Source organism: Ceratocystis lukuohia, assembly GCF_044167205.1.
Source record: "Ceratocystis lukuohia strain C4212 chromosome Unknown Supercontig9_pilon, whole genome shotgun sequence".
Lineage (NCBI taxonomy): Eukaryota > Fungi > Ascomycota > Sordariomycetes > Microascales > Ceratocystidaceae > Ceratocystis > Ceratocystis lukuohia.
The window spans coordinates 646,797-659,952 of record NW_027263528.1 but is presented as its reverse complement, the minus strand read 5'-3'; the positions used below and the strand labels follow the sequence as shown (position 1 = coordinate 659,952).

Sequence of the window (13,156 nt, the reverse complement as noted above, 5' to 3'; positions counted from 1 at the left end):
ATGGGACATCAAAGGAGTCCAACTAGATGGCTATGCTGGTGTGCAGGGTGAACTATATCTACTGGTTCCACTATGTTACTGCCCTGCCTCGCCGCCTTCTATTCTCCGTGCTAAGCCGCAACACTTGTCATAGTTCTACACATAATCTCACCACATGCCATCCTTCGCAATTGTCATTTTCACACCCGGCCATCGGGGTATCCGCATATCAGCACTTGGAATGCCCAAGGGTGACTAATCTTTCACCTTGCACCAAGTGTGGAACAGAACAAGAAAGAAGCCATTTCTCCTGTTCATCCATTGCTCATTCACTTGTCACTCCCCGCCTGCTGTTTTCTGTCCCTCCGTCATTGTCCCTTTGCTTAGGCAGAGGCAGAGGCATCTATGTCCATCGGCTTCCATCCCTCTTGGAACAGCTGGCTGACATAGAAAAAGTCGTTGTCGTTCTGGCCCTGCTCGCGCATCTCTTTCCACTCAGCTTCTGTTTCGGCCAATACCTTGTTAGCCATGTGATGTGATGTGACCCACCAGAACGGCGGATAAAGAGACGATTCGGCTTTCTAAGCTCATCATACAAGATACTACACTTACCTTTAGAACGGACATATTCCCTTGTATCCCGTATCAACTGCATCCTTTTGTCGTCAAGCTGAGCCAGACTTTTTAGGTCCTCATCTTTGCACTTGGCGCTGAACGGGTAGTAGGTCTTGTTCGTGTAATGAAAGTATGCCAGAAGAGTGTTCGCCCCTGAAATCTATCCATTAGCCGTTGCATAGGTCACATGCAGCATTTCCAGTAATAAATCGGATTCTTCTCCTTGGCAGGGGTCTTTTTTTCTTTACCTTTGTGATACTCTTGAACCTTCTCTGGACGGGCATAACGTCGCTAGTGGCTTGTTAGTTTCAAGCGTCCTGACACCAATGATTAAGACCGAAGACTCACTTTCAGCCCATGCTTGCGAGCATATCTGGCATCGTGTGCTATGATCAGGGCAATGTTGTGCAGAATGATGAAAATGGCAAGGTAGAGCGAGAACCATTCTTGTTTTTTGTTTCTCTGGATCATTTTCTGCAGCAATTTGAGAACGTCATTACGGAGCCGGTATTGGATTCTGTCAATTAGAAGAGTGTCCAGCTGTGCACCCAAAACTGGAGACACTGGCACTTTTCCATACAATGGACTTGTGTCATCCGAAATGCTCTGCATATCCAAAGTATCCTCTCCAACTACGTGTTGGGATGTAGTTGTCAGACGGATCGACATCCACAGCTTCAGTGTATGGCCAAGTAGCTTTTTCTCATCATATGATACCTGTGAATCTTGGATAGCGTCTGGTGCTAAAGAGTATGTCTTGAACATTACTTCGCCAAGTGGACGAACCACTTTTTGCATGCACTCATAGGTCATTTTTGAAAGGTGTTTGTCAAGTTCCTCGTACGCCGCTTTTGGATCAGAAATGGCAAAAGGTGTAACATCGACCGACCTCAGTTCTCCGTTGCTAGTGACCCACGTCCGTTTCATCTTATCGCCATCTTTAGGGAAGAACCTGCGGACAATGAGCTTGATAGGAATATTGGTATGGCCGTCGGCAAGGCAAACAGTCCGGATTTGGTCTGATTGCCACTTAAACTGTTTCGTGACCAAAAGCTCTGCATTGCCTCGCTTCGTCCAAGCTAGATTCTGCACACTTGTGAGAGGCTTGTAAAGCTCAACCTCTGTGATTCTGTAGCGAAGGCAAGGCAATCTCCAGAATTTGGTGTTGGGGCGAGCCTTTTTACACGTGGCGCATTCGCCTTGCTCATTAGGCTCACACTAGAGAATTGGTTAATAGAATGTCACAAAACATAGCTCTTTCACTAAACATAACTTACTCGAATACGCTGCATCTGGCATCGAATACAGGAGCCAATGCGTCTTGTCGCAGCTGTCCCATCTCGTAACTCTTTGGAAAAAGGGCTACGTAGTTTTTTGAGGGGTTGTTCCTCAGGTTGGTTTGACCTAGACACATTTGTAGTGGACTCATTATCAGAAGGTGTTTCTAGTAGCACTAAGTCCTGAGATAGGGGCTGCTGCGCTTCAGCACAGTAGTTGTCAGGAGGTGGCGTTGGTGGCAACGAGCCCTGATGCGGGTGCTGCTGGCCTTCATGATTGTAGCTGCTTGGGTAGAGGTCGATGTCAGGCATGGCGTGGCATTCATTGGGTGGAATCATATTTTGGTCGGCTAGCAGATCGAGGTGATTGTCTTCAGGCATTACATAGTTATGCCAAACTGAGGCCATTTGCTGACAATGCAGATATGGGGGAACAGGCACCAAACTCAATGCTTTAGGCACTGCTCCGTTGGGTTCAAAAACATCGGGAGACACGAGTGGGGCCTGTATTGGCATAGAGACCGCTGCGCTAAATTGCATGGCCTGTGGGAGAGAACTTGGCGCCCAAGAGTCAAGGTCACAGCCCGCTTGAAGCAGAGGTTCTCCACATACCGAGTTCATCAGGCTTTGCTCAGGGACTTGCTGCATGAAATTCTGCTGGATTTGTAGCATATCGCCTTGGCCTGAAGTCGGCGTAGGGTTATGTTCGATGAGACGATGCTCTACTAGATTATATTGCATGTCTGGCATGTTTCCCTGGCCCAACGCCGGCTGGAGGTCTGGCTGGACGATAACCTCACCCATTTGCGGCAAATTGTTTTGTTCTGAAAGTGGCCCAAAAAAGATATCATGTTCTTTCTTGCTAGAGGGGTTTTGCAGTCCTTTTGTCTGGAAAAGAAGCGATGGGTTCATTTCAGAAAGATAAGGGGTAGAGTTTGGAAAGCTGCTAGATGTCGGCAAATCTAGATGTAACATCGTGTTAGTAGTAGGAACCAGATAACATGCAGTGTGGGCAAGGTATAGACATACTTGGTTCGCCGTTGCCTATTAATGGAAGGCAAATTTTGGGCATGAAGCAGCCATTGACAGGTTGACACCCCCCATACCCGGAGGTTGCAGTTAGATTCAGATATGCATTCTCGTTATTGCCAGTATAAGGAAAACAAGATATGTCGAGCATAGTGTAAGGAAGGGTGAGATTCTCAGGATACAACGCTGGCTGTACTTCTGGTGATATACTATCTTCGATGTTGGGCAGAACTTGGATACATTCTGCGCAGACAGTGTGTAGATTGTGAGCGGGGGATGGACGCGAGATATATCCCCGCTTGCCGCGGTATTGCCTGGTTTGATTGGGGGGACAGGAGCTCTTGGAGATCCTAAAAGAATGCTCCTGAGGCGTGTGTTGGTTGTGGAAGTGTTTGAACCTGGCCTGTAAGGGGAACGGCTCGTAGTCACTAGTTAGTACAAGTGGATAACTAGAAAGGGCGGGTGAAAATCAGGAATGGCTTGAAGCGAGCTGGGCTATACGATAGAATGGCGACTATGCCGGCCCAGATGAGACTGATTAGGACAAATGAAGGCCGGGGGGGGGGGGGGGGGGGGGGGTTGGGTTGAAAGTGGTGATAGTGATAGCTGATACAGAAACCAACAAGAAACTGGAGCAAAGAACGAATAGGTGACAGATTTGTCCTACCATGATTGGGGGTGAAGTTTCAAGTGCAGGGACAGGATAATAAGGTCTGTCTATATGTCTTGAGTGGGCATGAGATCATCGATCGTGCGTGCTAGAAAGAAAGGAATACTTGGTTAGCTCTGTAATTCGGACAAGCAAACTAGAGACCGGTGTCTGGGGTCAGATGGCAGGGTGAAGCAGTGAAGCCGGGCAAAACCGTCTAGCTCGGCAGGGAGGTATGCGCGTGTAAGTTTCGCCCAGGAACCTTGCCAATAAGCAAAGGGCCGCTGTCGTGACTGGAACAGAAGAAATTTGAGTGGTAGAATGTTGAACATCATGTTTGTGCATGTATGTGTGTATGCGTCTAGTTCCAAGATGAGCAATCAAGGTCGGTGATTAGGAATCAGGAATGCTTTTCTTTCCTTCCTCTTCTTTTCTTTTCTTTCCTAGACGTAACAGGCCATTGTGGAATGCCAATGAGTTTAACATTTCCTAGGACAGGAGAAGAATGACGGCATCTCTCAGCCTGTAGTAGAAGTTATGTGTGCTAAGAGTACGACATTACTCCACGGAGGGCTGAATGGAAGGAGGACGGGCGTACCAAATGGATGCGCACGTACCCACCACTCTCTCCCTCACCGGTGGCTCAAGACTGCCCGTTGATTACGTTTTCCTGTAGTATAACGGGGTACTACTACAGCTGGTTTTGGGGCCAGGCACTTGCGGCCCACTCTTAGATAGCAATGAACACCATGTGTCTCCTAGTCTCAAGAGAAGGAGGCGGAGAAGGAGGGGAGCGGGGCCGGTGAGGAGCTAACCAACACATGGTGCGTGCTCCTTACATGGACTTACATACCAAAGGTACGTCACGTCAGATGGGCCGGTGAGCGACGGATGGAAGGGATGTTGTAAATATCGTGAATGCAGGCTAGGATGCACAGCATAGTCTAGCGTAGGCTAGGCTATTGTCAGAGAAAAGAAAAATCGACCACACACAAATTAATCCTGGCTTATTCGTAGACTAAGCATAAAACAAGACATTAATTAGAGCGTCAGCGTAAGTAGGGCGAAAAATGGCTGAGTCGGTGAAAGAAAAAGGAAGAGGCGTGTGAAGACCAAGCCAAGCAGAGCAAGTTGGAGAAGGAGAGAAAAGGAAAATAGAAGTAAGAGACCGACGGAAAGAAAAAAGGACACAGCAAATAAATATAGCAGGGCATGCGTCGAAGGCTTTGCATTTGTCTAACTGCAGGTGACTTTTACTTTATTCTCCTCCTGTTGGGCAGCCACAGCTCGATTGTTTTGGCAGTAAAGGCACCAATGACAAGCAATGGTGAACCAGTATATTACGTAGCTGTGGCTGTAGAAACGAGTCCTACACATTGATAGTATGCACAGGAATGGGCAAATACATCCTTGTCTGGAGCTGCAGCGTAGCATTAGTCAAATACGCACCCCGTTCATTAACTTACCTTGTAAGTCGTCGGATCTGGCCTCAAATAGAAGTGGAGTAACATTGGATGTAGCTATTGATAGGTGAAAAGGGTCTGGAGAGAGCCTTGCTTTAGGCGTTTTTTGCTCCGTTGGAAGTGGCGAATAACAAGAGAAGATAAAGCGCACTTGCATCCTAGCCCATGCATGCTTACTCACAATGTGTTGGACCACTGTCTGCCTCTAGGCTTCATCCTCAGCCCTGTCATGACATCGTCAGTGTGTTTGCCAGGCTTCAGGTGGTGGGCCTTCAATATTAAGAGAGTATATAGGCTTGAAGAGGAAAAGCATAAAAGGCATTTGCCGCCACTGGCTGCTTCGTCAGAATGACACTGCACTTTCACACCTTCTCATCATGAACATCAATCTTGGAATTATTGACCTCATTGCCCACCCCACAGCGGGATTCCTCTTGCCATCTCACTCAACGCTACGCCATGACACCTCTGACAGCCAGGCTTCTCAGTTCGGTGACCTGTCTCCCCCAGAGTCTCCTCGCTGGCGAATCGACTGTTCTGGAGGCCTTGGGTCGCACTACCTGGTTTACCCACTGTTCATGACTCGTGTGCCCCCACTGCGCATCGATGTGTTTATTCCCACATCTGACAACTTGTCGTCCGATATCTGTGAATCGCTGGACCTGGGCCTCGCCTTCCACACCAGAGACCCCGAGCGCCTGAAACATCTCCGCATCCACGACTACCTTCTCCAGGCGCTTCAGGCATGGACGGATCGTCTGCCTAATCCGGGTGAATGGTATGATTCCCAGATCTTCGGCACACGCATCATTCTGGATGATTTGCCTAAAGATCCGGCGACAGCGCCTATCAAAGTCGCTCCCATGCATTTTCTCGAGGCGTCCTTTCACTCAGTGGCGTCCTTGAGAGACTTATGGGGCCCAGAAGTGCTTCTACCCGATACTGTCGATTTTAGGGATATCCATGTGAAACAGCAGATCCAGGACTCAATTTCCATTGTTGAAGTGGGCGGCGTAGTGTATGCTATGAAAGCCGTCACAAACTTCATCAAGTTCATGTACCACGAGCTTCACATACTCCTGACGCTCTCCAAGCACCCACATCCCAATATCATCAGTCGGCCGGTGAAACTTGTAACAAAGCGGTCTCCCTTTGGAGGCACTCAAGGTGTTGTAGGCTTTCTGATTGAGTACCACAGTGCAGGCAGTATCCGTGATGTTCTCCCAAAGAGACGTATTGATAAGACTCTCAAGTTGGAGGACCAGATCCGCTGGGCCCAGCAGCTCACTAGTGCCGTCTCCCATATTTTCAGCTCAAGGTTCGGTCTATATTACCCTGATCTTCGGTGCGAGAACATTCTCCTGAGCCAGGATGACAATATCATCATGGTTGATTTCGAGCAGCGTGGAGTCTGGTGCGAGTTTAGTGCGCCCGAAGTCAATGCCATTGAATACATTCGGATTCTGGCAAAGAGTGACAAGATTGACGAGCAAGTACGTCAGCGATGTGTGGAAAGACTCTCACGGCTACTTCCGGGCTGGGATTCCTTGATCATGGCGCAACAGTACCACGAACCAGTGGAAGGCTATAATGTGCCTTGGCTAGCTTTAAACAAGGCCGAGAGAGAATATGCCGGGGTTTACATGCTTGGCCGTGTTTTGTGGTGTTTTTTCGAGGGTGTCCCAGCCCCCGACAAGGCCATAATATGGCAATCGTACGCCCAGGAGTCTCATATCAGTTTTCCCGAATATCGCCTGACGCCTCAGCCAATTCGAGACTTGATTGACCGTTGTACAAGAGGACGGACAGAACAGCTCAACTCTCTTGTTGTCCAAAAGGGTAGTAAGTTGGTTGCCGAAGGATACGATGAAAGCAATCTATCACCACAGGGGCATCAAGAAGCTATTAAAAAGCTGTCAATGCAGTTTTGGAGGGATCAGGTGGAAAAGGCAGAGATGTGGCTGGATACGAGAGAGAAAGAGATAGAAGCAGGTTCTTGGTCCAACAACTATTATGATAGGCCCACACTGTCTGAAGTGGAGCGAGAGCTAGATATGTTTGCCAGGTCAAGTAAGCATTAGTTATCTGACAGTACAGTGTTTTAAGCGGTCGGAGATGACTAAATTGTCTAGTCCATAGGAAGCGTTAGTGTAGGTAGTCCAATCAAACATTCGTTCATTACAAGCTCAAGCCATGTACTCCACCATCTTTCCTCGCCCCCCCCCCCCCTGCCCTTGGCTTTGTCTGTGCCTTCAATCATAAGAGGCTGATGGCTTGGGTCATGGCCCTATTTCAGTAAGCCATGACAAAGAACCATGGGGTCCGCCAGGAACTTTGTTAGAGCCATTCCATAGCGAAGTCTCCTTCTGTATCACTCTCAGTCCGTCATTATTAGCAGGCCCTAGGTGAACTTTGTAGTTTTTGTAGTGTAGTCACGGGAGAGCCCAGCATAAAGAATGGCAGTCTTTCGTCCTGTGACCCGCCTCTAGAGGGCTGTGTGGGCTGCAACCATGTGCATCAGATTTGATAATCTTAGGTCAGAAAAGAAGCCGGCTAGTCCCTATCCCCAAATTTGAAATATTCCAAGGCACTACGGAAATCCTGCTGTTGTCGAGTGAGAGACAGAAAGTTACAGATGTAAGACTAATTACCTCCTCCGTTGTTATGGCCTTCAAACACATGTCATGGGTTTGATCGGAAATGTACAGCCGACAGGGTAACTAATACCTCGGTTGCTAAAAGCTGATGTTCTTGCAGCATGTGTCATAGGTCGGTCAGGTTCCAGGGATTCCCGTATAGAATTGAAAGTGCTGAGTTGTCCGCTAGCGATATCCGTAGTAAAAGGTCTGTAGATATTTTATGGTAAGCACATCTGTCACGACCAGCGAGTAGAGCTCGGTGATTCCATCGGATGAGTTGAACAGTTAGAAGGGCAACTCCCCATCCTCTATAGCCAATAGCTTTGTAGTTATTATTAGGGGGAAGCGGTTGACTCGAAATTTGACCCATAAGCCAGAGGGCACAATTGCAGTGTTGAGTATTACAGTATCAGCGAGCGAATCAAGGAAATTTTCTTTTGCTGTCTCTGATCTAAGCCCTTCCTGAGTCTATTTTCCGCGATTCGATTCGAAGAAAAGGCGCCGGCCGTCCTGGAGAAGGCAACGGTAAGTGTAGTGATATCTGGATAGCTTGCCAAACACAAGACCCACGTCTTCCCTGTGACCTCGAGTCCCATCAGCTTGTCCAGCAAGATAACACGCTGTTTCTGGGCGACAACTGTTGGGACAGCCATCGAAAGCTTTTTTTGGGGATTAGGGACGTGAGGCTAGGGTGTGACTTTTGAGGGGTGCATCATGTGCGTTGTGACTGGCTAGTATTTCGGGCGTCGCTATTTGCTAGTGATGGAATGTGTCCAAGCGCACAAGGTGCTAGATCTTTGTTCTGGATATAACTGTCAATTACTAAGAAAATAATCGCATAGGAACAATGGAGCATAACTATATGTATGGGACAAAGATCATTGTGAGACTCACTAAGCCATTTTTAATATAGGGTGTGCAAATAATAGGCAACCTGATTTTCATAAGGCGCGGTGCGCATCTAATCGACAAACTAAATGGACTAGAACAAAAAAGACAGAAGGAATTTAGACGAGAGACGGAGGGGAAAATGTCAAAATTTTCATTTGTCATTGCCTTTTTCGCTTTTCAGCTCAACCTGGTGATTACGCAAGTTCTTTCCTCTTTTTTCCTCTTCCTCCTTCCCAGATTATCCAACTTGTCATCGACAACCATGGATCAAATGGTTGAAAATGTTCGCAGGTAAAGTTACTTTTGCATGCAGGTATAGCACTTTGCTTACTTGCATCTATCGATCAGCATCTTTCAGCAATTTCCGCTTATGCAGCTTGTGTACAGGTGAAACTGGTGTGTTTCTTCATGACCGCTAAGCCTTGGGAAAAAAGCAGGAAAAGCTCTGTTGAACAGTTTACTTCCGTATCAATCACCAACTGCACTAAATGCAACTATGCGGACAGTAAAACAGAAGCTATTTCTCCGTTATTCACTCCTGCCACTTGTCACTTTTCCCAGTTCTGTCTGTCCCTTGTCCCCTGTCCCTTGTCCCTTGTCCCTTGTCCATTATCCTCTTGTTTAGGCAGAACTTGGTATTGATATCCATTGGCCTCCATTCCTTTTGAAAGTGCTGGCTGACATGAAAAAAGCCCTTCTCACACCAGTTCTACCGGCGTATTTCTTACCGCTTGGCTTTTATTTGGGCCCATGCCTTGGCCATATGATGTGTCCCACAAGAAAGACAAGGAAACGAGATGGCCTAGCTTTCTCAGCCCATGCTTCACTTGCCTTTGGAACGGACATTTCCTTGTGTCATGTATGAACTGCGTCTTTTTTTCGTCAAGCTCGCCCAGAGCTTCCGGGTCCATATCATTGCACTCGGTGCTAAACGGATAGTAGCCCTTGTTGCAGTTATGGAAGTATCCCAGAAGAGTGTTCGCTCCTAAAAGCTACCTATTAGCCACTGCATAGCAAGTGCGTTGCCCATAGTACTATCACATTCTGTTTCTTGGCGAGGTTCTTCTTGTCTTTCTCTTTGTGATACTCCTCAGCCCTGCTTGGACGAGCAAACCGCTGCTGGGGCCTGTTAGTACCAAGCGTTCTAACACTACCAGTACAAGGGAAACCAAGACTCACTTTTAGCCCACCCTTGCGAGCACACAGCGTCATGCGCTATGGTCGGGGCAATATTGTGCAGAATGATGAAAATGGAAAGGTAGAACAAGAACCACTGGCGCTTCTTGTTTCCTTATACAATGGACTTGTGTCATTCGAAATGCTCTGCATATCCAAATTATCCAACTATGTGTTGGGATCTGGTTGTCAGATGGATAAACATCCACAGCTTCCGTGAATGGCGAAGTAGCGTTTTCTCTGATACCTAGGAATCTTTGCTAGCATCTGGTGCTAAAGAGTATGTGTTGAACATAACTTCGCCAAGTGGATGAATCACTTTTTGCATGCACTGATAGCCCATTTTGAAAAGTGTTTCTTAAGTTCCCAGTACGCCGCATCTAGATCAGAAATGGCAAACAGTATAACATCGACCGGCCTCAGTCCTGTTGCTAGTGGCCCACGTCCGTTTCATCTCATCACCATCTCTAGGAAAGAACTTGCGGACGGTGAGCTTGGTAGAAATATCGGTATGACCGTCGACAAGACAGACGGTTCGCATGTCGGATGATTCCCAATCAAATCGTTCTATGCCCAAAAGCTTTGCATCGTCTCGCCTTGTCAAAATTGGATTCCCCGCATCTCAAAGAGGCTTGTAAAGCTCAACCTCTGTGATTCTGTAGCGAAGGCAAGGTAATCTCTAGAATCTGATTCTGGGGTGAGCCTTTGTACACGTGACGCACTCGCCGTCCTTGTCGTTCTCATTAGACACACTATAGAGAATTGGTTAATAAAACATCACAAAACATAGCCCTTTCACGAAGCACGACTTACCTGAATACTCCGCATATTGCATCGAATCCAACAACCAATGACTCTTGTGTAGGCTGGCGTTTTTTTTGCCTCATCTTGAGTTAGCACAGGAGCTTTCAGTCTTGGCCTAGACACATTTGTAACGGGCTCGTTGTGAAGAGGCTTTTTTGGTGGCTTCAAGCCCTGAGGTGGGAACTGCTGGGCTTCGGCACTGTAGCTAGTGTTACAAGAGCCATTGTTAGACATGTGAATGAGCTGTTTGACTGGAGACATATTTTAGCCGGCTGGCAGATCGATATCCATGTTCAAGTCCAACTAGGTCCCATATCTGTCCAGGCGAGTATGGGGGAACATCCGCCAACTGTGGTGCTTCAGGCACTGCATCAGGTTTAGCTGAGGGACTTGCTACAAGAAATTCTGCTGGGTTTGCGGCATATTGCCTTGGCAGAGGAATGGCTCAGGGTTATGTTGGGTGAAACTATGCTGTACTAGATTACATTGCATTTCTAGCATGTTTCTCTGGCTTAACGCTGGCTGGAGGTCTCGTTGTCTCAAATTATGATGCATTTCCGACATATTCCTTTGCTGGAAGTGGCCCAATCAAAGAGACGAACTCTTTGTTTGTAGATAAACTTAGCGGCACTTGCGCCATAAGAAAGAGCGGCGGATTTACTTGAGAAATACAAGAGGTGCGGTTTGGAAAGCTGCTGGTTATCGGCGGGTCTAGACAGAATATAGCATCAGTAAGCACTCGATAACACGTAGTGTTGAGAATATTGCCGCGAATTACGGAGGCGAGATTTAAATTCCTTTTCTAGGGGAATATGTAGCAAGATTGATAGAGTGGAAGTTCTTAGAGATCTCTTAAGGGTACCCTAGCAGATGAGCCAGTCGTAATAGAGGATAACCTGTGAAGGATATGAGCCACAGTCGCCAGTTAGTACAAGCGGAGAAATAAAAGTTACCAGACAATTATCAGGAATAGGCTGGAGAAGAAAGGACTACGCGATAGAAGTGCGATTACACTGACCCAGATGAGACAGAGTAAGACAAACGACGGTCAGGGAGGCTGAAGGGGTTGACATAACTGCTGCAAAACCCAGCAAAAAACTGAAGCAATGAGCGAGCAACTGACAGCTGCGTCGTACCATGAATAGAGGTAAAATTCCATGTTCAGGGACAGAACAATGAGGTCTGTGTACCCTCGTCTCACTGTAAGCGGGGGATTATTTGTGTACTACAATGAAAAGAATCATTGGTCATAGTTACTAGTAACAGCTAATGCTCATGCTGAAATTCAGCAAGTGTCGATAGAAGGCTTAGAGCTAACGTCTATGGTCAAGCGGCAAAGCGACCAGAAGGTAGTGTGCAGGCAAACTTTGTCCAGAAGCTTTGCTAGGGAGCAGAGAACCGCTGTTCTAAATGTAGCAAGGAGAATAAACGCTGCAGGTGATCCAACATTTCGTATATGCGCGTAAGCAGAAGCGCAAGTGTGTGTGTGTGTATATGAAAAGTTTCAGGATATGCACAACGCCAGTCATCAGGGAGTAGAAATGCCTTTATTGTCCTTCCTTTCCAAAACTATAATCTAGCTTAATGTTTCATGGGATCCCAGGAGAATAATGACGGCATCTTTTGGCATAGAGTAGAAATAATGCGTGCTCAGAAAGTATCATATTGCTCTAGGGAAGGCTAAATAGGACAACAGACACACTACCTCTCATCTATCCGCACGCACTTGCCACCTTCGCTCGCCAATGGCTGAAGACTGTCTGCCAATTATCTTCTGCCTATGCGCTACAACGGCGCACTACAGCTGGTTTTAGGAGTAGGCAGCTCTAGCCCACACTCTTGGATATCAATGGGAATCATGCTTCCTCTGATCTCGAGAGATTAGGGTAAAGGAGGAGGGAGGGGACGGTGGGGAACTAACGCACATGCTGTGTGCTCTTTCCATGAACTTACGTGCCAAAAGTACGTCAGATGGGCCGGTGAGCGGTAGACGAGAGGGGTGTTAGAGATATTGCGAGTGCAGGCTAAGCAATGCTCGGCTACTGTCAGAGAAGTTAAATAGCAGCCACACGCCAACTAATCCTGGCTTATTCATAGACTAGATAGAACATAAGATATCGACCGGGAAGGCAGAAGACGAGTCAGTGAGAGGACCAGGAAGCCTGCATAAGGCCCGAGACAAAGAAAGTGTAAGAATCGTCTAGAGAGAAATCGGAGTCTGAGTAAAGACTAGGTGCGAGAATGTGCAGCGCTTGTGATTGCGAATGCGCCGCTCCGAAAGAGCTCCACTAGTGTATCGTGGCCAAAGTTGACGAATAGATGTCCATCTAGTTCACGCAGGTGCACAAAAACAGATTATTCGTCGCAGAACATTACGTTGCTATGAGTATTCAGATAGACTCTGCGAGACTTAAGCAGCTTGTTGGATACGAGGTTGGTCAGGAAGTCTAGCACGTAGGCGACATTGGTGAGTTTGATATATTCGGTCTTTGTAGGGCCACTGATTGGTATAATGACTCCTCCATAGGCTTCAATTCCGACTTTCTGACTGCCTACAACTAGCCACACATTGTCCGCCTTGTGTGTCTGTGAGACCCGCGCGTGTTCGTAACATGGATACCAGATCTAGCATTG

General features: G+C 47.3%; 2 protein-coding genes across 2 annotated transcripts; one reads left to right on the top strand and one right to left on the bottom strand.

Moving 5' to 3' along the window:
• Positions 1–362: 362 nt before the first annotated feature.
• HOO65_090146 (uncharacterized protein) lies at positions 363–2,675 on the bottom strand (the record flags this gene model as incomplete). The annotated part of the gene is made up of 6 exons (XM_071004463.1): positions 363–560; positions 605–747; positions 843–885; positions 943–1,812; positions 1,872–2,375; positions 2,484–2,675. The coding sequence occupies 6 exons, from the start codon at positions 2,673–2,675 to the stop codon at positions 363–365; spliced, it is 1,950 nt and encodes a 649-aa protein (XP_070856032.1).
• A 2,714-nt stretch (positions 2,676–5,389) lies between these two features.
• On the top strand, positions 5,390–7,093 carry HOO65_090145 (Protein kinase domain protein; the record flags this gene model as incomplete). Its single annotated transcript, XM_071001609.1, has 1 exon — positions 5,390–7,093. One exon carries the CDS (start codon positions 5,390–5,392, stop codon positions 7,091–7,093), a length of 1,704 nt encoding a protein of 567 aa, XP_070856031.1.
• Between the last annotated feature and the right edge of the window lie 6,063 nt (positions 7,094–13,156).